This window comes from Acomys minous (genome assembly GCF_964271855.1).
Source record: "Acomys minous genome assembly, chromosome: 18".
Lineage (NCBI taxonomy): Eukaryota > Metazoa > Chordata > Mammalia > Rodentia > Muridae > Acomys > Acomys minous.
The window spans coordinates 20,691,762-20,713,682 of NC_140501.1; the positions used below are offsets into that span (position 1 = coordinate 20,691,762).

The 21,921-nt window shown below is 44.8% G+C and overlaps 2 protein-coding genes across 14 annotated transcripts in view; one reads left to right on the plus strand and one right to left on the minus strand.

The window, feature by feature from the left end:
- Window positions 1-19,189, minus strand: part of LMO7 (LIM domain 7) — a 197,832-nt gene extending 178,643 nt beyond the window's left edge. For 4 of the 12 annotated variants that reach the window (XM_084768125.1, XM_084768127.1, XM_084768126.1 and 1 more), the window contains exon 1: window positions 18,921-19,189. In XM_084768125.1, coding sequence (XP_084624251.1) covers window positions 18,921-18,989 — 69 coding nt within the window. In that variant the 5' untranslated portion in view covers window positions 18,990-19,189. The remainder of the gene's footprint in view (window positions 1-18,920) is intronic. The other 8 variants (XM_084768131.1, XM_084768130.1, XM_084768128.1 and 5 more) reach the window with 3 other exon arrangements.
- Window positions 19,190-19,248: 59 nt separating this feature from the next.
- On the plus strand, window positions 19,249-21,427 carry LOC311589611 (uncharacterized protein). Of its 2 annotated transcripts, none has more exons than XM_084768133.1 (2): window positions 19,249-19,659; window positions 19,767-20,080. In XM_084768133.1, exons 1-2 carry the CDS (start codon window positions 19,375-19,377, stop codon window positions 20,031-20,033), a joined length of 552 nt encoding a protein of 183 aa, XP_084624259.1. In that variant the 5' UTR covers window positions 19,249-19,374; the 3' UTR covers window positions 20,034-20,080. The 2 variants fall into 2 exon arrangements, with proteins under 2 accessions (XP_084624259.1, XP_084624260.1); XM_084768134.1 differs by lacking the exon at window positions 19,767-20,080 and adding an exon at window positions 20,918-21,427 and having other exon boundaries at window positions 19,358-19,659.
- Window positions 21,428-21,921: the final 494 nt, after the last annotated feature.

Sequence of the window (21,921 nt, forward strand, 5' to 3'; positions counted from 1 at the left end):
GGCACCAGACTGCATTATAGATGGTTATGAGCCACCATGTGGTTGCTGGGAATTGAACTCAGGACTTTTGGAAGAGCAGACAGTGCCCTTAACCTCTAAGCCATCTCTCCAGCTCCCTCCCTCCCTCTATCCCTTTCTGTTTGTTTTTCAAGACAGGGTTTCTTTGTGTAACTTTGACTCCTTTGCTATCCTGGAACTCTCTTTGTGGACCAGGCTGGCCTAGAACTCACAGAGGCCTGCCTCTTCTTCCCGAGTGGCAGACTAACTAAAGGCGTGTGCCACTATGTATTGTGTGTTGTGTTTTCGAACTCTAAGATCACTTATGCATTGATTAGGAATCTTAACCAAGTTGATTTTGACTAATACAAGCACTTCTAAGATTCCTGATCTGTGGGTTGTGGTACCAGAATTGAGGTCTAATTTTACCAGAATAACAGAAAAACCAATTATTGGACTGTGAACACAGACATAGAGTTAATCTGCTTAACCCCAAAATGTCAAATTCCTTACTGACTGCATCTCTTGTACAGGTGGCGTTCCTTCGCTTACTCAGCATCTCTTCCATCTATAAGCAACATATCTAAGACACTGAACCTTGTGCCCTTCGGGAAAAATCTAAGAGTAAAAGTCTGACCTGTAGAGCCCTGAGCTCCTGTAATCTGCTCTCTCGAAGGCTCTGGCTGGCTTGGCTCCTCTTTTGATCAAGCTTGAGGCAAAAAGAACTGGTTGGTCATAAGGGGAGGACCACACCATTCTTATTTAAGGAGCGTTACCATAAAAACCACATACGATGCTACAGAAACTGCACCAGGCCTTAACCCAGCTGTCATCCAGGCTTCTTTCTGAGATGGGTTTCTTGGCCATGTGACTGCCAGTTTTCTTAGTGGCAAAATACAGTGTTTGAAGCAGCCCGTAGTAATGCTCAATATGCGTAATAAATGTCCATTACGTTCTTTTTCTTAAAGGAGACTTTATTCCCCCCCCCCAACAAACACACACCCAACGGTTTGGCAAAACCAATGCCTGGGCTAAGGGTATAGCTCAGCATGACAGCATATGCTGAGTTCAGTCATCAGCACATGTGTTCACATATGGGCATACACATGCATACACACACACACGCACACACCAGCTTCTGCTTTCAAATTATCTCTCAACTACCTCACATTTCTCTTCATTAATCCTCCAAGCCACATCAAAATAACAGCACAGGAACTTAAGACATTGACCTCCAAGGACAAAGAGACTCAGAAGAGAGAAAATAGTGCTAAAACTTCTAGAACGTAGACAGTGGATAGAGCAGAAGGCCTGGCTGCTAGGGCATGCAAGTGGACCCTGCAGGAGCTGGGAATACAAGTGCTTCCAGAAAAGGCTCAAATGCAGAGACCAAGTGGGTCCTTCTAGAGTGATGTCATGTGACAGGCGTGGCTGGCCACATGGGGACTAGAAGAAAAGACAGCCGACAAAAATCACCAGAAGCTTCAAAGAAGCTTGCAACTTAAAGGAAACAAAAGTTGAAAGGACAATTAAAGCAATAGAATGAAGTAAACCAGATAACGCAGGCATTTGGCAGCGGGGGAGGATGTGTTATAAAGATCATTAGAAACTAATGCAGGAACGGCAATCATAATAATGAAAACATTGGAAAATAAGCATGAGAGATGCGCATTGTCTGCCTGATATCATCAGTTCCCTAACAATGGAAGCCTTTTAAGGAAAGCAATAACGCATCCAACAAGAAGCACTCCTGATTCCCTCACAAATCGCGTGGGCTTCTGGGAAAACTTTTTATGGTATTGAAAAGACTTCCTCATGGTTCTTCAAGTCAATGCCCTTTAAGGCCTTGACAGGCCCCAAGCAAGAGATCCTTGACAGCTTTTAGTCACAGGCCATACCAAAAGCTGAGACACTGGCCACATCTCAAGTGTGTGTCCCCAACAGCCCACCTAAGTTGCAATTTCCCCAGAAAGCGCTTAGTTTTACAAAGTATTCTAGCATCACACTGGACATCCCAAGAAGCAAGGCCTGCCGTTAGCAAACTGGATATTGAAACCTGAATTTTAAGTGGTTTAGCAATCATCAAGGAGCCAGAAAGTCATCTGGAAATTATTAAGCCAAGAGGAGTCATTTCCTTACATAAAAAGGATTACTGTAAATTGCAGTGCGGCTGTCAGCCACATTCTCCTACCAGACCTAAGTCCAAATCTCAAAAGCATCAGCTCCTTGGCAGCTGGTGCCTTTCGGGTCCGGACAAGGATTTTCCAAGTCTAAAAATGTTTGCAAACTGACTTTAAAGGGGGCTATTGTATAAACTTTATCCTTTGAATACAATACCGAAAAAAAAATGCATTTCTCTTTTTTTCATGAACTATAAAAGTGTCTCAATTCCAAACCAGCTCCTTTTTTCAGAGCACATCATAAAGCTTCCCTCTTGGAAGAGAACTGGCAATTGTCTTTTCTAGACTAAAACCAGCAGATGAAGTAAATTAGCACAATAAGTGTCTCAAACACACATACACACATAAAAGGTAACTTAAAGGAAGAAAAATGCATATAAAAAGCAAAGAAGAGCTGAGGCAGACATATAAATACCAGTACATAGACATTAGAAATAATTTATTTGGAAAAAAAAAAAACCTTAATGCATGAGTCTATAGTCCCAGTTCATCATACTTGGTGCCACTTAAAAGGAAAGGAACACTGACTATAAGAACATATAAAAGCATTCCCAGAGAGAGGAATGTGGAATTGATTTCCTTCAGGTTAAAATGTCTCCTATACATTAACTAGCCTTACATTTTTCTTATAATCTGTTAATGGGTGTTACGGATCATTTTTTAAATTTTTTTCAGAATTCTTTACTTCTATTTTGTGTTTATGGGTACTTTGGCTACATGTATGCCTGTGCACCATGTGCCTATAGTATGAAAGAAGGCTGGAAGAGGGCATGAGGTCTCTTGGAACTGGAGTCTCCTGTGGTTCTGAGCCACCATTTAGGCTTCAAATCAAGCCCTAGTCTTCAGGAAGGGAAGCCAATGCTCCCAGCCTCTGAGTCACCTCCCCAACCTTGTTATGGATCATCTTCACTGACAACTTGACTGGACTCAAATCACCATGAAAACACATGTGGTAGGGTATCCAGAAAGGTTTAAATAAAGAAGAAAGGTCAGGTGTGGTGAGGCACGAAGGCAGATCTCTAAGTTCGAGGCCAGCCTGGTCTACAGAGTGAGTTCTACAGGACTGTCAGGCCTACCCAGAAAAACCCTGTCTTGGAAAAAAGGAGGTAGAGGAGGAGGAGGAAGAGGAAGAGGAGTAGAGGAGGACCAGCGCCTTGAATGCAGGCAGTACTATTCCATGGGGTTCAAGATTCTATGAAAGGAAAACAGGAGCTGATCACCAGCATTCATCTTTCTTTCTTTCTGGGTTTTGTTGTTGTTGTTGTTGTTGTTGTTGTTGTTGTTGTTGTTGTTTTTTGTGGTTTTGTTTTGTTTTGTTTTTTTGAAACAGGCTTCCTCTGTGTGTATCCCTGGCTGTCCTGGGCTCACTATATAGACCAGAATGGCCTCAAACTCACAGGGATTCATCTGCCTCTGCTTCCCAAGTGCTGGGATTAAAGGCATGCACCACCATATCCAGCTCCATCTTTCTTCACTTCCTGGTTGTAGAAGTGCCACCAGTGGCTTCCCATCTCTGCCACCATGCTTTCCCCACCCACCGCGACACACTGTACCAGAAAACAAGCAATTCCTCAAGTCGCTGTTGTCACATCTAGTGTAACAATAGTAGGAGGAGCAACTGACACAGGGGAATGAGCTAGCAGCACACTGTGTGACCATGGAGCCAGGGAGGGGAGGAAGAGGAAGATGTTGAAAGCAACATCTGTGAGCGAGATGACCGCTTTTACTGCGTTTGTCCTTTCTGACCTCAAAACTTAAGGCTAAATGGATATTTTACTGTAGCTTAAGAAAGCTGGGCTGAGGAGACATCACTAGATCAAATGTTTGCTCTGAGTTCATATTTCCAGAACCCACATCAAAGTCAGGCCGGCATGGCAGCAACCTATAATAATCCCAGCATTTGAGAGGCAGATCAACAGGGTTGGCTGGCTGGCTCAACTAGCCTGAGTGAGCTAGCTCTGGGTTCAGCTTCATAAAGTGGGGAGAGAGAGAGAGAGAGAGAGAGAGAGAGAGAGAGAGAGGGAGGGAGGGAGGGAGGGAGGGAGGGAGGGAGGGAGGGAGGGATGAAGAGATTCAACATCAACTTAGCCCCTCTGCACAGATTTATGCATGGGCATGCGCACACATGTAAACAGGCATAGACACATAGACACACACACACATACACACATACACCCCACACAAGTGCATAAGACTCTTAATCACAACTCAGATTTGCATAACCGGGTGTGATGTCACATGCCTGTCATCCTTTGGAGGCAAGCAGATCTCTGTAAGTTAGAGGCCACCCTGGTGGCCCAGAGCCTGCCGTTCTCATCACCACCACCACCACCAGAAGAATACACCCTCGGTTCCAAGGATCTCTATGTACGTTAGAAAAGGTTGCTCTACTCCTTCATTAAACCTGATTATGACTGTAAGCTGTTAGAGTGACTAAACCAAAACTGTTTGCACATGATGATTCTAAACAGTCTCTTCACGAAGTTACTTTGAGCTAAAGTAGCTGGGAGAGCAAGCTGGTCTTTCCTGTGTAGGGAAGGACAGCAAGAGAGATGAAAGTGGCATCTCTAAACTACAGTAGCGTACTTGAACACTTCCCATAGAAGAACAAGTAAAGTGTTTCTGATTTGCTGCATCGATCAGACCCCTGAGCCCTGTTGAAAGTCCTACAACTACTTCACGAAGCTAGGGTTCCCTATAGCCCCTCTAACACAGCCAGGGCTTTTCTCTCCAGCTTGTGTAGCCACGGCTCCCCTTCCCCCATCTTCTCAGTAGAGGGCCAGAGGGCACTTCTCAAAGCTCAGAACCCAGTCCTTATGCACTGTGGGCCTTTACTATCTGAGTCGAGAAATGTCGCATTGGTTCACTGAAGGCAGCTTGGTGCCCACCTGGAGGCACTATTGGGAGAGGTTTGGGAAACCCTAGGGCCTTGGCTGGATGAGGTAGGTTGGGGGGGATGCAGGTTCCCTTGAAATGTGTATCTTCCGGGCGCCCCCTTCCTGTCCACCTTGCGAGCTGTTTTTGCTGTTACGTACTTTCTGCTATGATGCTCTAACTCACCACTGGCCCAGCATCACCACAGCCAAGGATGAGCTGGAACTTCCGATACTTTTGCTTCTACCCCGCAGGCGCTGAAATGACAGGTACACGACACCCACCAAGCCCAGCTTATGTCGCTCCGAGGAACGAACCCAGGGGCTCCTGTGTGCTAGGCCAGCGTTCTCCCAGCGGATTTGCCATCTTCACCGCCACAACTGAAGCGGTGTCTTTCAGTTTTTTAACTTTAGCTCCAGTTGCAAAATAAGAAAACGAAGCAAGATAGGAACAGCCAATAACGTGGCAGGATGTAGGCACATCAACAGAGCAGGTGCTGCCACCAAAGAGATCACACAGCAGGTGGGCTGGAAGAGACACAAAGCTACAGTCCACTGCCGCTTCCCACCAGCTGAGACACCAGTCCTGCCAGCATGGGCTGTGTGGTGTTAGAAACTCAGCATAAGCACTCGAGAGGCAGAGGCAGGTGGATCGCTGAGAGTTTGAGGCCAGCCTGGTCTACAAAGCGAGTCCAGGTTAGCCAAGGTTACACACAGAACCCTGTCTAGAAAAACCATTAAAAAGAAAAAGAAAGAAACTCAGCATCTCTGAGCCTCCCTCCCTCCCTCCCTCCCTCCCTCCCTCCCTCCCTCTCTCTGTCTCTGTCTCTGTCTCTGTCTCTCTCTCTCTCTCTCTCTCTCTCTCTCTCTCTCTCTCTCTCTCTCTCACACACACACACACACACACACACACACACACACACACACACACACACACACACAATTTAAAAAGAAATTATAATAATAGCAAGCACCCATTAATGTGACAGTTGGGAAGAATAATAAAAAGGCGAGACAAGAGAAAGTCAGCGTGTACCAAGACAGACTCGGGACAAGGATCTTTATTCAGATTTCCGTTCCCTTCATCCCCGAACAAAGCTCCTTTGAAAGCTTCCATGCTTGCTTGTATGTAGTCTTTCAGAATAATTCCTCTACAAATGCATACAAAGTGTAGCACTATGGAAATACAGGAGCCTGGTGCCTGGTGCCAGGGAGGAAGTTTGCTGTTGTCAAATGTTTCGTTATTTTATTCCTTCTATTTTCAAATAAACTCTTGAGACATGGCCCAGGATAGCACTGAACTTGCAATCCTTCTGCTTCTACTTCTCAATTACTGGGATTACAGGCCTGTATCACCAAGGCAGGCTATTATATTCTTTATTTTTTTCCTCTAGACATAGTAAAGATATATTCTGCTCCTCTGTGGCAGTTTGAATAAGAAAGGTCCCCATAGGCTAATGTATTTGAATACTTGGTCCACAGCTGGTGAAACTATTTGGCAAGGATTAGGAGGTGTGGCGTTGTTGGAGAGGTGTGTCACTGAGGGTAGGCTTTGAGGTTTCAAAAGCCCACACCATTCCCAATCAGCTGTCTCTGCTCTGCCTCCAGCTTGTGGAAAAAGATGTAAGCTTTCAGCTCCTGCTCCTGCACCGGGATTGACTGCCCGCCTGCTGCCGTGCTCCTGACCATGGACTCACCCTCTAAACTGTAAGCCCCAATAAACTCTTTCTTCTGCAGCACAGACTGGAATCAGTGAAATCTTTTTGCATAAATGGGCTTCCATACTCTCATGGTGAGGTCCTGTCTCCCATGGAGGCTCACCTTCACCCTTCAGATTTTCTTGCATGATTTCCTTACTACTTGTTTCTTTGGGGGTGTGTTTAGAATTGATTGAGCAGAGTCAATTTCTCATGGCTTGAACTTGCTTTTTTAACAAGCCATGTCTAGAACTTGCTCAGTCCTGAGCTGGAAAATCCCGACATGACAAAATTAACTTCTCCTGGTGAGTGAAGCAGAGCCAGGAAGGCATTGACTTCACGGACTGAAAAGATTTCAAGTATTAAACATTAAAAGACATGAGCTCTTTAATCTATTTGCTTGCCCAGAAAATATTTATTGAGTGCACATGAAATCTCTAGCACTATTTGGAGCTTAAAAACAACATGGGTCCTTACACGTTAAACATTAATGTTCTAGTAAGACTAAGAAACAAACGCCTATGACGTGCACATCAAGGCATGGTGAGTGTCCTGAATGCAAGAGCATAGAGTGGAGAAACAGTGTGAGGACATAGCATTCAACAAGAAAGGGTGGTGTCCCCCAGAAGAACCAGACCCTAAAATAAAAGCCAAGAAGAGTGGGAAGTGACTGTGGAGGAGGCTGAAGGGATGGGACAGGGAGAGGTGACTAGATCGTGGGGAGCTATATCGGCTGTGCTTTCAAGTCTGAGCTTAGAGCTGGGATGTACCAAGGACAGGATAAACGAAGCCTGACTGGTGCTTTTCATAGATTGACAACAGTTCCTCCCCATTAACCAGACACCGGTCAAAAAATAGAGGGCAGCTTTATTTTTTTTTTCTTTTCTTGGTTTTCTTTGTTTTTGTTGTTGTTGTTTTCTTTTGTTTTGCTTTGTTTTGAGACATGGTTTCTCTGTGTAGCCCTGGCTATCCTGGAACTCTCTTTGTCGACCAGGCTGGCCTCGAAATCAGAGATCTGCCTGCCTCTGCCTCTGCCTCTGCCTCCCAAGTGCTGGGATTAAAGTTGTGTGCCACCACACTTGGCCATTTTTTGTTGTTGTTGTTGCTTTGCTTTTCCTTTTACTTTTTTTTTTTAATGGAAAAAAAAGTTTAATCTCTCATGAGGAAAAAAAATTACAAAATCAAGTTTACTATGAGGTTGGCAACAACTGTACAATTTGTTTGAAGCATGATCAACAACTGGCATATAAGACATGTAAGTGTAGATTACATACCAACACTTCCATGAGATGTCTTACCAAAAATACTACTTAAATCTGACTTGTGCTCTAACTCAAAGGAGAACCCAGTGTCACCATATGTTCCCAAGACTGGAGGAATAGCTTAGCCACAAAGACTACTTGCTGCTCTCCAGGGGGCCAAAGTTCAGTTCCCAGCACCCACAGCATGGAGCCCCAAAACACCTGTAACTGCATTTCAAAAATACCTGACAAACTCTTCTGGCCTCCTCAGGTACCACAGATTGATCTGCAGAAACCCACACACAGAGACACATGAATACATGAGATTCAAGATGGTCCTCATAAGAAGTTCATGGGGCCTTTGAGACAGTTAGTGGTTGACAAGAAATGAGATGTCGCTGTCTTCAGTGGTGTTGCCACTGATAAATTGCCCATGCACTAGTAAACAATCCTCCTCCATGCCTATGCAAGAAACCATAATTAAACTCAGTACATTCATATCCCTCTTCCTCTCCCTCTCCCTCCCCCTCTCTCCCTCCCCTTCCTCTCCCTCTCTTCCTTTCCCTCCCTCCCTTTCCCCCTCCTTCCCTCCCTCTCCCCATCTCTCTCCCCTCCCCTTTCTCTCTCTCTCTCTCTCTCTCTCTCTCTCTCTCTCTCTCTCTCTCTCACACACACACACACACACACACAGATGAACAAGATTATCTAACAGGTAGAGCTGCCTGCCACTAATCCTGACAACCCAAGCTCAAGCCCTCAAACTCACCCTGCTGAAGAAGAGAAGTGACTCCTGAAGGCGGCCCTCTCAACTCCACGTGCACACCATGACACATGCACATATGCACACACGTGCACACACGCACAAGCACAATCAGTCAATCAATCAATAAACAAATGTTTGAGGTTCTGTTTGTTTATTTGTTTGTTTTTCAAGACGGGGTTTCTCTGTGTTAATAGCCCTGGCTGTCCTGGAACTCTCTTTGCAGACCAGGCATGGCCTCAAACATACAGAGCTCTGCCTGCCTCTGCCTCCCAGGTGCTGTGATTACAGGATTAAAAAAAAAAAGACAATCGAATGGGTGCATACTTGTTGGGAAGAAAATTTTCAATGAAAGAAAAAAAAAATTAAATGGGTAGGAATGGTAGTGACCAAAATGGATTATCCATATGTATGAAACATTCAAAGATAGATAGATAGATAGATAGATTAGATAGGACAGATAGATAGATTACCCCCTCCCCTTTACACTAAAGAGATGGGTCAGTGGTTAAAAGTGAGGCCTGCTCTTGCAACAAACCCAAGCTCAGTTCCCAGCCCCCATGTGGTCTGCTCACAACTCCTGTAACTCCTGACCTAGCGCCCTCTTCTGGCCTTCCACTATACTCTACACTCATGTGCACAATCCACACACACATAATTAAAAGTAAAATCAATCTTTAAATGTTTCCTGCTGGTAATATTTTCTGTGGTTTCTTGAACACTAAATAGTTTGTGTAAATATATTATTTTTGATTATGTGGCACTAAAGGCAGCAACGCTCGAGTGTCTTTGGTCAATTCTGTAAGATGAGCTTTTGATGGTCACATGCTTTCCCGGGCACTACCATCACCAGACAGAAGACATGCTGGAAATGGAGTAAACAAAAAAGGAGCAAACCTTACAGTGTCCACTGCAGTGATGAGCAAAAGCCCACCCTTCTGGATTGCTCACCTCTTCACCATCAAAGCCGGTCAGTGACACGCTCTCAGAGTCCAGTCATGAAGAGGACAAGCAGTGACTCTAACTGCCTGTGTTCTAGGTCCACCTACCACCATTAGTTCTAGGGTCTCGCCCTTTCATTCCTTGTCTAAGAAAAATACGCTTGGGCAACAGCAGTTCCTCAATATAAAGGCAGGTGGGTGTAGTGTATGTGCCAGGTATTTTGTATGACATAGAAACTCAAAAATACTGGCTGCTTTGATTTTTAGTTATTTGCTCTTCTTGGCAAAACCATCACTAACAATTTAAGTCAGCGTGTTCTGGTGTAGTTAAGATTCATGAGCCTTCTCATCCTGCCTCTTTGTGTATACACATACATAAAACAGACATACACAGTTATTAATAAAATATATTTTAAAAGATATATACAGTTATATATACCGATAAAAAAGCATACCGATAAAAAAGCATACATAGTTATTTCTAAACACTTCTTTGATATACATTTGATCTGTCATTTATTACAGAAAGCAAATTGACACGCTAATGAGGTGGGTGTGATTTTTCTTTATAGAAAGAATTAAATGTGAGCTAAATAGCTGATATTTTGATTTTAGAATCATCAGTGCTATGAAAACTGCTCCACATAAGCAGGTCACACAAAATAGCAGAAGCATGTTTTAGGCCAGTTCAGGACTTGTTGGAAATCTGCTCTGATCACAAGCCAAAGTTCATTTAATGATTTTTGTTATAGTTGTCCACAATCTAAACAGCAATTCTTGAAATCAAATATCCCAACACAATTTAAATTCAAAGCTACATTAACTTGATATTTAACCAGGAGCAGTGGTGCATGCCTATAATGTGAGTTCGAGGCCAGCCTGGTATGTAAAGGGAGTCCAGGACAGAGAAACCTTGTCTCAAAAACCCAAAAACCAAAATATATTTTTAATGTCCTGAGAAATAACCATAGGAAGTTATTTTTTAAAATCTCCTCTTTTCCATTAACTGTTATGTTTCGGTCAGAAAAATTCATGTACATAGTAAGAACACTGCGATTCATAACACATACTAGTCTGTAATGTAAGTGGAGGTGCTCGTGCCAAGACCCATTACCACTGCATACTGTGATTTCACTCAAACTATCTCACTGTGATCAATAAGATTTCATACTTCTGCCCACAAATCCTAGACAGGACTTTCCTAAGCTCTCTTCTGCATTCCGTCCCTTCCCTACAGTGCTTGGAGATGAAGCTAATGTCCTGGCACCATATACCAGCATCCAGAGACACCTAAGCCCCGGGCTGAACGTCCTGTGCCCAGGGATGAGAAGCAGTCCTCCAGCATGCTGTCTGTGGCGTTGGACAACCGTTGGAAAGGCTGTGGGTCTGGCTGCTGTGACTCATCTCTTAGGCTTCCTAGTCGCCTCATCTCTTTAGCAAAGGAGCAGCTGATTGGCTAAGTAACTCAGGCTCGGTGCTGGGCAGATACGACTGCCATTATCCTTATTAAGCTTCGGTACATCAAACATGCTTTTAAAGAAGCACACCCAATAATTACCTTCAGAAACTGAAGAGTAAGCGCGGCTAGGCATACTTTATCATTTCTCAGGCTCCGACACACTCTTGATAGGTAACAGGCTTAAGATCTAAAAACAACACTTAAATGAGCCAGCCTTCTGACTGGACTCACTCATTCATTCATCAAACATTTGACGTCTGTCTATCCGGAACTTGTAAGGCGAGGCGACACCATTGACATCTCGAGTCTGAACATGCTCTTGGTATCCAGGAGAAAGGGGTGTGCAAGGAGGACCAGAGTTCACTGAGCTGAGCCACACCCTCCCTGTCACACACACTGCAAAGGACGCTGCCTCACTTGGCTTAGGAGCAGACACGAGGGCATCTGTGCTTTACTGATGGCTGAAGAAACACCATCAGCTGCGACTCAGGTTAGCCTTCTGTGATGTCACTGCAATGAGGCAACCTTCCTCATCCTAGCTTCACCTTCCTCACTTGTGAAAACCCAAGGAGTCAGCAACTATGTAAACTACAGTTCATATAACCAACACTCTGAGGAAAAGGATGCAGAAGACATCACTCAACTACTTACTTAGAGGAAAGAGGCCAAACGCTGACTTCTAACCTTGGCCAAATTATCAGAATCCTGCTCTGGGTAGCAAATTCACTTCAAGCTGGCACTCACCACCTTTGACCCCAGGGGGTCCTCTCTCTAGCCGACTCAAGGATATTGTTGCATTGAAGGTGTAAGTTGTCTTTTCCATTGCTTTATGCACACATCCATTTCTAGTTTTTAGTCCACCAGGAGAAGAATCCAGAAGGGCAAATGTGCTGGAACCCTCCCAGTTCCTCAGGACATTCCTTGAGCTGGATGCTTAGGCTTCCTGGAGTCAGGCTGTTCTGGTAACTGCTTCCCTGGTTCTCTTCCGTCCCAGTGGATTTCAGGAATTCCATGGCCTGCCACTGCCCTTTTCCTAGGAGCCTCCTTTTTATTTTTATCTCTTCTTCTCCTTCTCCTTCTCCTTCTCCTTCTCCTTCTTCTGGTTTTTCAAGACAGGGCTTCTCTGTGTAGTCTAGGCTGTCCTGGACTCACTTTGTAGACCAGGCTGGCCTTGAACTCACAGAGATACACCTGCCTCTACCTCCCTGAGTGCTAGGATTATAGACATGTGCCACTTTCGTTTTTTTCCCCAAGACAAGGTTTCTCTGTGTAACCATGGCTGTCCTGGAACTGGCTCTGTAGAACAAGCTGGACTCAAACTCACAGAGATCTGCCTGCTTCTGCCTCCCAGGTGCTGGGATTAAAGGCCGTAGCCACCATTGCATGGCACTTGGAACATTCTTGAGTAAGATATTGTTCCTTGACTGATGTGCTGCAGATTCATTATACAGCTCCCACAGGTGTGCACTCAAATCCTGTGTGTTTCACTGTATATACAATGTTCACCCAGAACATTCTGCCACTCCTTGAAGTTATATTGCATGCAAAGCTTATGTGTTTAAAAGCTGCCAGGCCCCAGCCCAATAGGCAAGCAAGTGTATTAGTGTCTCAAGGGCTGCCCTGACAGACGTAGTAGGCCCACTTGGGATGTCTCTCAGTGTCATTAATCTCTGTGCAACTGGCCTTTACAGCAGGGAGCTGCAGGTGCTATCAACTCACACATCCATCCTTCACGTGGCATGCCTCTCTCAGAAAGGTGAGAGAAGATCCTAGGGATTTATCAACTGAAATAAGGACATTGACAAGTGTCTGGCATACAGTAGACATCTAGTACATGTGTCTTGGATGGCTAAGTGAAAGGCTCTAGGAGAGAACTATCAAGTAGAAGACAGGGGTCACACCAATGTGACCGTGATACAGGAGCAGAGGAGGGGCCAAGAAGAAATGCTGAATGAATCCCAGCTTCCACACAGACACTTGGATGAAGGCCAGGCCCACAGTGAGGTCTCACCAAATGACGGCAACAGATTCTGCACAACTCTCTGCTGGAAGAAGAAATGAGTTCTGATCCTAAAATCTGCCACAGTTGTAGCCTTAAGAGTATGCCTGTGCTTGGCAAGCATCGCCAGGCAGCGTGCCAAATACTCAAGAGAAGAAGACTTTTGTGCCCTCAGCTCCCTGTCTCTGGTGGAAAAACAAGTACTGATGTACTAGATAGTAAGAAAGGGCACAATCTCTCTGAGAAAAATGAAGAAATGGCACAAGTGAAGGCCCAACTGAAGAGACTTTGCATAAGGGTGATTTAGGTAGCCTGAGTAAGAAAAAGCAAAGACTTCCTCATCAGCAGGGTGGTCCATACCTGCCTACACGGAAAAAAAGAAAACAGTACTGTGTGCACAGGGAGACACAAGAAATTCTTATGGAGCATAAATGTTTTTCAGTTGACATTTCATTTATCGGCACAAACACTGATAAATGGGGTGGGTTTGATAGAAGAAAACTGCACAAGCAGTTACGAAGAAAATGACCAAAACATAAGATAAATAAACAGGACAGGACCAGATTGCAAAGGACAATGAATTACAATTTTTTTTTTAACTAAACACATTTATAAAAATGAAAATAAATAATTTTCAAATGATTCCCTAAAAAAATAAGGAATGAACAAGATCAGGCTTATACTTGGAGAAAGTTTCTATAAAACATCTAGTATAAGAATTGTCTACATAACTCTTTATTCTTTTTAATATGTGTGTGTGCACATGTATATATGTATGTGTGTATGCGTGTCACATCCATTGTCACGCAGGTGCCCACAGAGGCCAAAGAAAGGTTTCGGATGCCCTAGAGCTAGAGTTATGGGTGGATACAATCTGGGGCCTAAACTTAGGTCCTCTGCAAGAGCAATGACTAATGGGGTGCTGCAGTTAGGTGGCTTTTACAGTAACTATATACAGTAGAGATTGTTGTGTCCTCTGTCCCTCCACGGCCCCCTCCTTCCTCCCTTGGCCACCACCATGGGCAGTTATAGTAGTAGACAGTGAAAAGGAAATAACACAAGAAATGGAAGTGAGGTACAGCTGGAGCCCCACTGGACACCTGGCATTTGCCTTATTTGATCATGACTCCTGATTGACTAAGATGCAGCTATTTGCTACAAGCATAGGTTACACTCTACTTAAGTATCACATTCAGTTCACTATACCAAGAAACTTTACAATTCAACCTGGGGTGGGTGTATTGCTGGGTGGGTGGTGGCAGTGAACACCTTTAATCCCAGCACTTGGGAGATAAAGGCCAGCCTGGTCTAGAGAGTGAGTTCTAAGACAGCAAAACAGCAGCCTCAGGGCGGTGGTGGTGCACACCTTTAATCCCAGAACTCAGGGAGGCAAATGCAGGTGGATAGCTGTGAGTTTGAGGCCAGCCTGGTCTACAAAAAGAGTTCCAAGACACGAAGGCTATACAGAGAAACCCTGTCTCAAAAAACAAAACAAATCAAAACAAACAAAAAAAGCAACAACAACAACAAAAGGAGGAACCAAGAAAAGAAGGTTACATGTATTACCAATATGCTTCTCTGAATTTAGAAACATGTTTAAATGAATATCTGTCACTCTATCTGCAATTGAAAAGCAACAGTACACATTCCTGGGACTTTCAATTGGCCTATAGACAACAATGGTGTGCAGTGAGCATTCAGGATTTTACAGACCTGAGGTCGGCAGCTATGGTTAGAAAGGATACAGTTTAGAGAGAAAGCGGGTAGAATTTTGCTTACACCAGTGGTAGAGCCAGAAAGCACATTTAAAAAAAAAAAAAAAAAAAAAAACCAAGGAGTTCTTTAAATTTCTAAAATTCTTGAGCACCAAGGAAAATGAAAATAAGTATAGTAATAGAACATCTTTGAAGGGTAAAACTTGGGACAGGTGGAGGACCAGACCAATTGGAAGTAAACACAGACCCAGGTCTCTTATTCTGGTGCCAGACTTGGCAATGTACTCACGCTGGCACCCTTCAGCCCTTTTACAGGATGATAGTGATACTGGGAGACAGCAGGAAGGCTGGGGGGGGGGGGCATGTGGGGGGGGGGGACAAGGAAAGCAGAGAGTCAAGTGAGCCTGTTCTGTGCTGGCCATAAACACAGCTCTGTTTAATTCTCATACTTAGACAGCAAGCACCAAGAACTCACAGACAGGAACCCAGTGATCACGCCAGGCTATGAACAGCAGCTCTGGTTTTTAATCTCATCAGTATTTTATCTGTTTTAAGTTAAGGGTTTGTCCCTAAGCAGACAGAAGGAACTATTAGGTACAGGAAATTAAAAGGTGCCACAGAAGCAAACCAAAATTAGTGCGTCTAGGCTGTGTTTTCTACCACTTCATCACCTACTCTGTGACCTTGCTAGGAGTTGCTTTGCCTCCAAACCACTGCCTACCTCGGTTTTAACCAATGTTTAATCATAAACTAGCCCTGCTACATTATTAATATTCCAAACAGCATTTCCACCTAGATAATCATCTGATATCATTCTGTTGCATTATCTTAAAGGGCACCAGTCCTATATTTGTTTTCATTGCAAAATTAATGCCCCAAGTGAGAAAATCTGTTTAATATACTCATTTTTCTTAAGAACCTAAGTATTATCTAAAATGAAGTCAAAGAGAAATCAGTAAAAATGACCGTAAACGCTCACATCTCACTTGCCCTGTAAGTCTCCCCAAAGTGAATTTTAAACTTTAATTTGGGTTATAAGAATAGCACATTATACTTTTGTAGTCACAGATAGAACATGGAAAAGGGAAGGATGTACTGACATCGAGTCTGGTCATCACTTAAAGTTTTTACAAGGTTATTGGACTCTCTTGACCTTGGGAGAGTCAGAACTGCAGCTGAAGGAATGGGGTTGGTAGCTCAACGGGCAAGCACCCACATGGCCAGTGGGACAGCCACATCCTGTCCTCAGCGCCACCAGAGCAGGAAAGTATAGTTTCATATAAAACTTTAGGTGACAATAAAGACAGCAGGCTATATTCCATACAATATTACATGTTATGGCACATGTACATACATGTATACATGAGATAAGTGAATCAGAGGCTTATGTAGATAATACTGGCAGAAAGAACAAGAGAGAAAGAGAATATTAACAAACAGGAGAACTTCATGGTACTCTCTTGTTCATGTTCAAAAATGCTTTAGAAAATAACTGGAAATCAACACTTTATCCTCAAACTAAGGGTTCTTGAGAGCAACAGACTGTGGCAGAGAGTCAGACATTCTGCTTCTTTGGGCAAAAAGAATACCTTAAGTGTGTGCTTTAATTGTAAAGAAAACACTACTGCGAGAACCAATTAGCATCACTTCAAATGCCCAGAGTTCTCCTAAAGAATAGTTGGTATAATTTTTAAATAGGAATATGAGGCCAGGCATAATGTTGCACGCCTCTAACCCCAGCACTCTGGAGGCAAAACTCATCTCCACAAGTTCAAAGCCAGCCTGGCCTACATAGCAAGTTCCAGGCCATCTAGGTCTACATAATAAAACCTTGTCTCACAAAAAAATATAGATAGATAGATAGATAGATAGATAGATAGATAGATAGATAGATAACATGATTACAAAATTATTCAAATATCTTTAAAAACATTTAACAGTAGCCCAACTGGTGTATGAGGAAAAAGCAATTAATTTTAATTTATCTAACAATATTAAGGGGATCTGCCAGTAGCTTTAGGAACGCTGTGCTCTTCATGAATAAGGAATATACCAAGTTGCCAAATTATTGCTGCTAAGCCTTTCCATAGACTGAGATGGAGAGGGAAGATGAATATACACAATGATTGTCTTTTACAACATTTTCCAGGAGTTCACAGTATGCAAATGTTCACAGATGCTAAGACAAACAAATAATAGTGCCTTTCCTAAGATCTAGATAGTAGCCACTGGGGCGAACAATCTATATGCACAGTTCCTGAAGCAAGTATAAGCCTTGCAAATACCCACACCACCTAGGAGTTGTGAGTGAGCAAAAAGTGTCAGTGCTACACAGAAGCCGTGCAGGAATGAAAATGTTGCCGCCTCCCTTCCACTCCCCCTGCCTCCACCCTTCATACTCAAATGAAAAGGAGAACGGCACATTCAACTTGCTTTCTGAAATTATGCAGAGCAAACACCACTAATGGAAAATCACAGGTGAGGCCCTCACTCTTCCAGCTTTATGAATGAGCGGAGTTATTTCTCTTAACTACATTGCTGGGATTTTTCCACCCTCATTTCAATTCTGAAAACAGTGTTTATAACTTCTCCCAGCCTCCCATGCCCTCCCTCACATCTTTCTAAGTCACCTTGGGACAGCTCAAAGTTTTGGCCCATAAAGGCACCAAAAGCTAACTTCAGAGATATTCCTGCCACCTAGAAAGCAATGTTACCATCTCATGTCTTCTCACTAACTAGTAGAAATATAACATTTGGCATTTATTAACTTTCCCTCATACAGGCATGATGTTTTGAAATGTGTGGGGGGGGGGGGGGCGTTTCTGTATGCAGGTGTGTATGTGAGTCAGCGTGGATGTGGATTCGGACCGGAGGGGGGTTGTATATTCAGAAGTCAAAATCTCTTTGGCTTTTTCCTCAATCTCTTCTTGACCTTATTTATTTGTACCACCATTTGGGCTAGTCACGTGGCTCCTTCCACCTCAGCAGCCCTGCCTGTCCTGGGGCTACAGTAGCTTTTTCATATGAGTGCTGTGGACCCAAACACGGGTCCTCAAGCTAATGAGACCTAGTAAGCCATCTCCCCAATCCCACGTGTATTTCTTCAAAGAAAATGACTTTTAAAAAAATTTTTTTCCGTTTCTGACATTCTTGGTATTGTTGTTTTTCTCAGCGTCTTTAAGCCCCAGTTTGAATTCTTAACTATACTGAGTGGCTGCAGCTGTGACTCAGGAGTAGTTTGCTCCCTTCTAGCGTGAATTAAATCCCTAGCTGTTGGCTAAAGCAGCATGTGGCACCAATAACTCCAAATAACCTCGATGCTGGCGTGGGCCACAATTTTATAACAAGCAGTTCTTCTGATCCCCTCGTTTGGAAGGATTCTTTTGGCCCATTCCGAAAAGTCACCCTAAGGGTTGTAACTCAGGGTTACAAGTTAAGTTGTAACTTAAGGGTTGTAACTCAGGGCTAGAGTACAGGTGTGGGATGCCTTGAGTCCAATGCCAAGCACACAAACGTGTACCCTGTGTCCCCGGTTGTCAACAACAGAATAAAACAGCCTAGCCCTAAGGCAACCATGCAGAGACTGTCTTTCCTTCACAGGAAAAAGCAACAGAAGATCTTGTCAGTGAGACACATCTGGAAGAATAACAAACCATCTGTAAACGAGCCTAGGATATTTTAGTTTCTCAACTCCAGAGGGGGGAGGGGAGAGGGATGGATGGCAGCACCCAACTTGCCAGACTCACACTGGATACTGAATACACTAGCTATCCACAGACATTAGCATCCTAAAGAAAGGAATCCAAGGTCCCCAGCATAGCTCTATGTCCCGGTTTCTGGGAAGTGCCCTCACAACAGCTGGGGAAACTGGATGCCTCTGGGACATGAGCTACCCAAACCTAGTGGGCGAGCACAAGGAGAGCTGCAAGAAAGTTCTAGGAAGATTAGGCCATCAGGAAACTGGAAAGGGAAAAATTGCACAGTACCACAAACTGCTCGGATTGGCTGAGAACCCAAGACTCCCAAATTCATCAGCAGAGTTGTAAAAAGACACTCACCTCCACCCATCTCTGTGCCTCTGCGAATGCAACCGAGCAATCCGCCTCAGCGTCCTCCATCCCTTCCATGGATAGAGCAAGAGAACGAGAAACCAGCTCAGGGGGTGTGCACCGGGACCTGGAGCTCCCACACGACCCCTCCCTTCGTAGCGAGGTGCTGTTTAAATTCAGGAACCTAGCAGAAGTTGCAGGCGTTGATTTCTCGAAACTCCTGAAAACGCCTCAAATCCTAGGAGACTGGAGCAGGAAAGGAAGATGAAGTGGCTGACTAGAAGCGGTGTGCAGCGGGAGCCAGGACTCCTGGGAACTTCAAAAGTCGCAAGCGAAGTCACCGCCCTCTGCAGTGGCCCCGCCCCGGTCCATCCCCTACAGGCCGGTCCTTGCTTCCGTCTGTCCCTGCCCCTAGCCAGGGTCCTTGCCGCCACCGCTCTGGTTAGACTATCTGGGCGGAGAGATGGCACTGTCGGCGAGGCTGGAGAAGATGCGCCCCTGCCCGCATCCTTCCCGCCTCTGCCCGCCTTCCCTGTCCGGGGCTCTCGGGAGGCGGCGCCCCTTCTGCCTGCGGCCCGACATACCAGGAATAGCTGCACACAATTACACCTTTCCGGGCCAAGAAACTTCCCCCGCGGGGACGCGGAGCCGCCTAGCCACACTGCCACTGCCCTCAGGCTCCACCGAGCCCGCCGACTCGTCCCAGGAGCTGCGTGGTCCCCGCGATCGCCCCGGCTTCCGGCCGCAGGTGAGCACCTGGGCACTGGCGGAGTGGCCTCTACCTTGGGCTGGCGTTGTTCCGCCAGGGTTGCAGGTGGAAGAGACCTGCAGCTTCATTTCTCCTTTTGCCTCCAGGGGTTTGGTGGAACGAAGGAACTTGGCTTTTCTCCCACCTCACCCGCCTGTTTGGCCCAGTTCTGGACATTAGACCGCCCTCACCCGAAGAGTCAAAACTCCGACCGACCCTTAGTGGTTGTGGCACCGGTGACAGGTTATTCAGAGTGTGCCCAGGGGCTTTTGGCTTTTCAAGAGAGGGTTTCTCAGTGGTGGCCTTGGCTGTCCTGGAGTCGATTTGTAGATCCGCCTGCCTCTGCCTCCCAAATGCTGGGATTCAAGATTTGAGCCCGTCCCACCACCACCACCACCACCACCACCACCACCACCACCACCACCACCACCATCACCATCACCACCATCACCACCACCACCTGTCTAATCCCAACACTCAGGGAAACAGATACAGGTGGATCGCTGTGAGTTTGATGCCAGCCTGGTCTACAGAATGAGTTCCAGGACAGCCAGGGCTAAACAGAGAAACCCTGTCTCGGAAAGCAACAACGACGATTCATTCTTATTTTCCTGACTGGCTGTTGATTTTTTGTTATTTAAAAAAAAAAATCAAACATATAGCAGAGAAACTAGTCTAAGCAAAACAGCCTAGCTTTTGTGCCTAATGATCGCTAGCACCTGGACTTCTCACTTAGTTTTCTCTACTATGTGAGATTAAAAGTCAGACACAGTACCTCTTTTAAAGAATACGGTCCTGCATTATCGTAATACCATTTTCACGTGTAACTTAAAAAAAAAAAAAAAAGCCAATAAAATTGCTAATTCATACCCTACCCAGGCTCGGATTTCCCTGTCTGATCCTAAAACATCTTTTGTAGCTGACTTACCTAGACCAAGAGGCAATCAGTGGATCTGCATTCCACTTGGTTGCAGAGGTTTTTTTTACTCTAAAAGATCCTCCTTCTCCCCCCTTCTTCCTTTTTTGGAATGGAAGTATGTTGGAAAAAAAACCAGGCTGCCTTCGGGATTTGTCTTAGGGCTTCTTTCTTTCTCAGTATTTCCTGCCTCCTGGAAGTTAGTTCTAAAGGCTCAATTGGAACCCATTTGCTCTTCTGAATGAAGACCATCTGGATTGGGGTGATGGTTTCTGTTTATTCCGCAGGTTTATTTTTGTTCAATCCTTTTTTTTTTTTTTAATTGGCACTGGCTATAATCAGTGGGTCTGTTTAGAAGAGTTGCCTGACAAGCTTCGGGGAGGACGATTGTTCCTGCTGCGGTGGGAGACCACTGACTGGACCACTGCTGCCTGCTGCCTACACACTTATTAAGCCAAACCCACGAAGAGAATGGAATGATTAAAGAAAACAGGAAGATTTTTCTCTGCTTTTCTCTATGCCGCAACTGCTCTGTCTTTAGTAAACATGAGGTAAATACTTAGTACAATGCTGAATGGTTTGATTTAATGAAACAGAAGGGGCTGTTGTTTTGAGACAAGCCCTCACTAATGTAGCCTAGAGTAGCCTGGAATTCAAGCAAGTCCTCCTGCCTTAGCCACTCCAGGGCTGAAATTACAGGTGTGAGCGACCACCCTGACAGAAACACTCAACATCATACTGAAATGCTCAGAAACAGCAAAGGTTCTATATGGCTGCTGCAGTGGGGCCAGGATTCTTTCCTTTTCTTGGTTTTTGTTTGTTTGTTTGTTTGTGTTCTATTTAAAAATTTTTGTTCAGATTACAACTCAATTGTTATCACCTAACTTGTAATCCTCCTATTCCTCCCTCCCTCCCTCCCTCTTTGACCCTATTTCCCCTCCCCTAGGTCTGTGACAGGAGGGGACCTCCTCCCCTACCATATGGTCACAGCCTATCAAGTCTCATCTTGGTAGCCTGCTTATCCTTTCTCTTGAGTGCCACCAGGCCTCCCCACCAAGGGGAAGTGGTCAAATAGAGGGCACCAGAGTTCATGTCAGAGTCCGTCCCCCGCTCTCCACACAACTGTGGAGAATGTACTGTCCATTGGCTAGATCAGAGTAGGTTCTTAAAGTTATTATATGAGCTCATGCTATCTGAAGCATCTGCTGTGGTGATGGTTTGAATGAAAAATGCCTCCTCATAGGCTCAAGTATTTGAACACTTGGTCCCCAGCTGTTGGGGAGGCCCCAGAACCTTTAGGAGGTGCAGCCTTGCTGGGGAAGGGCGTCACTGTGCTGGCTTTGCAT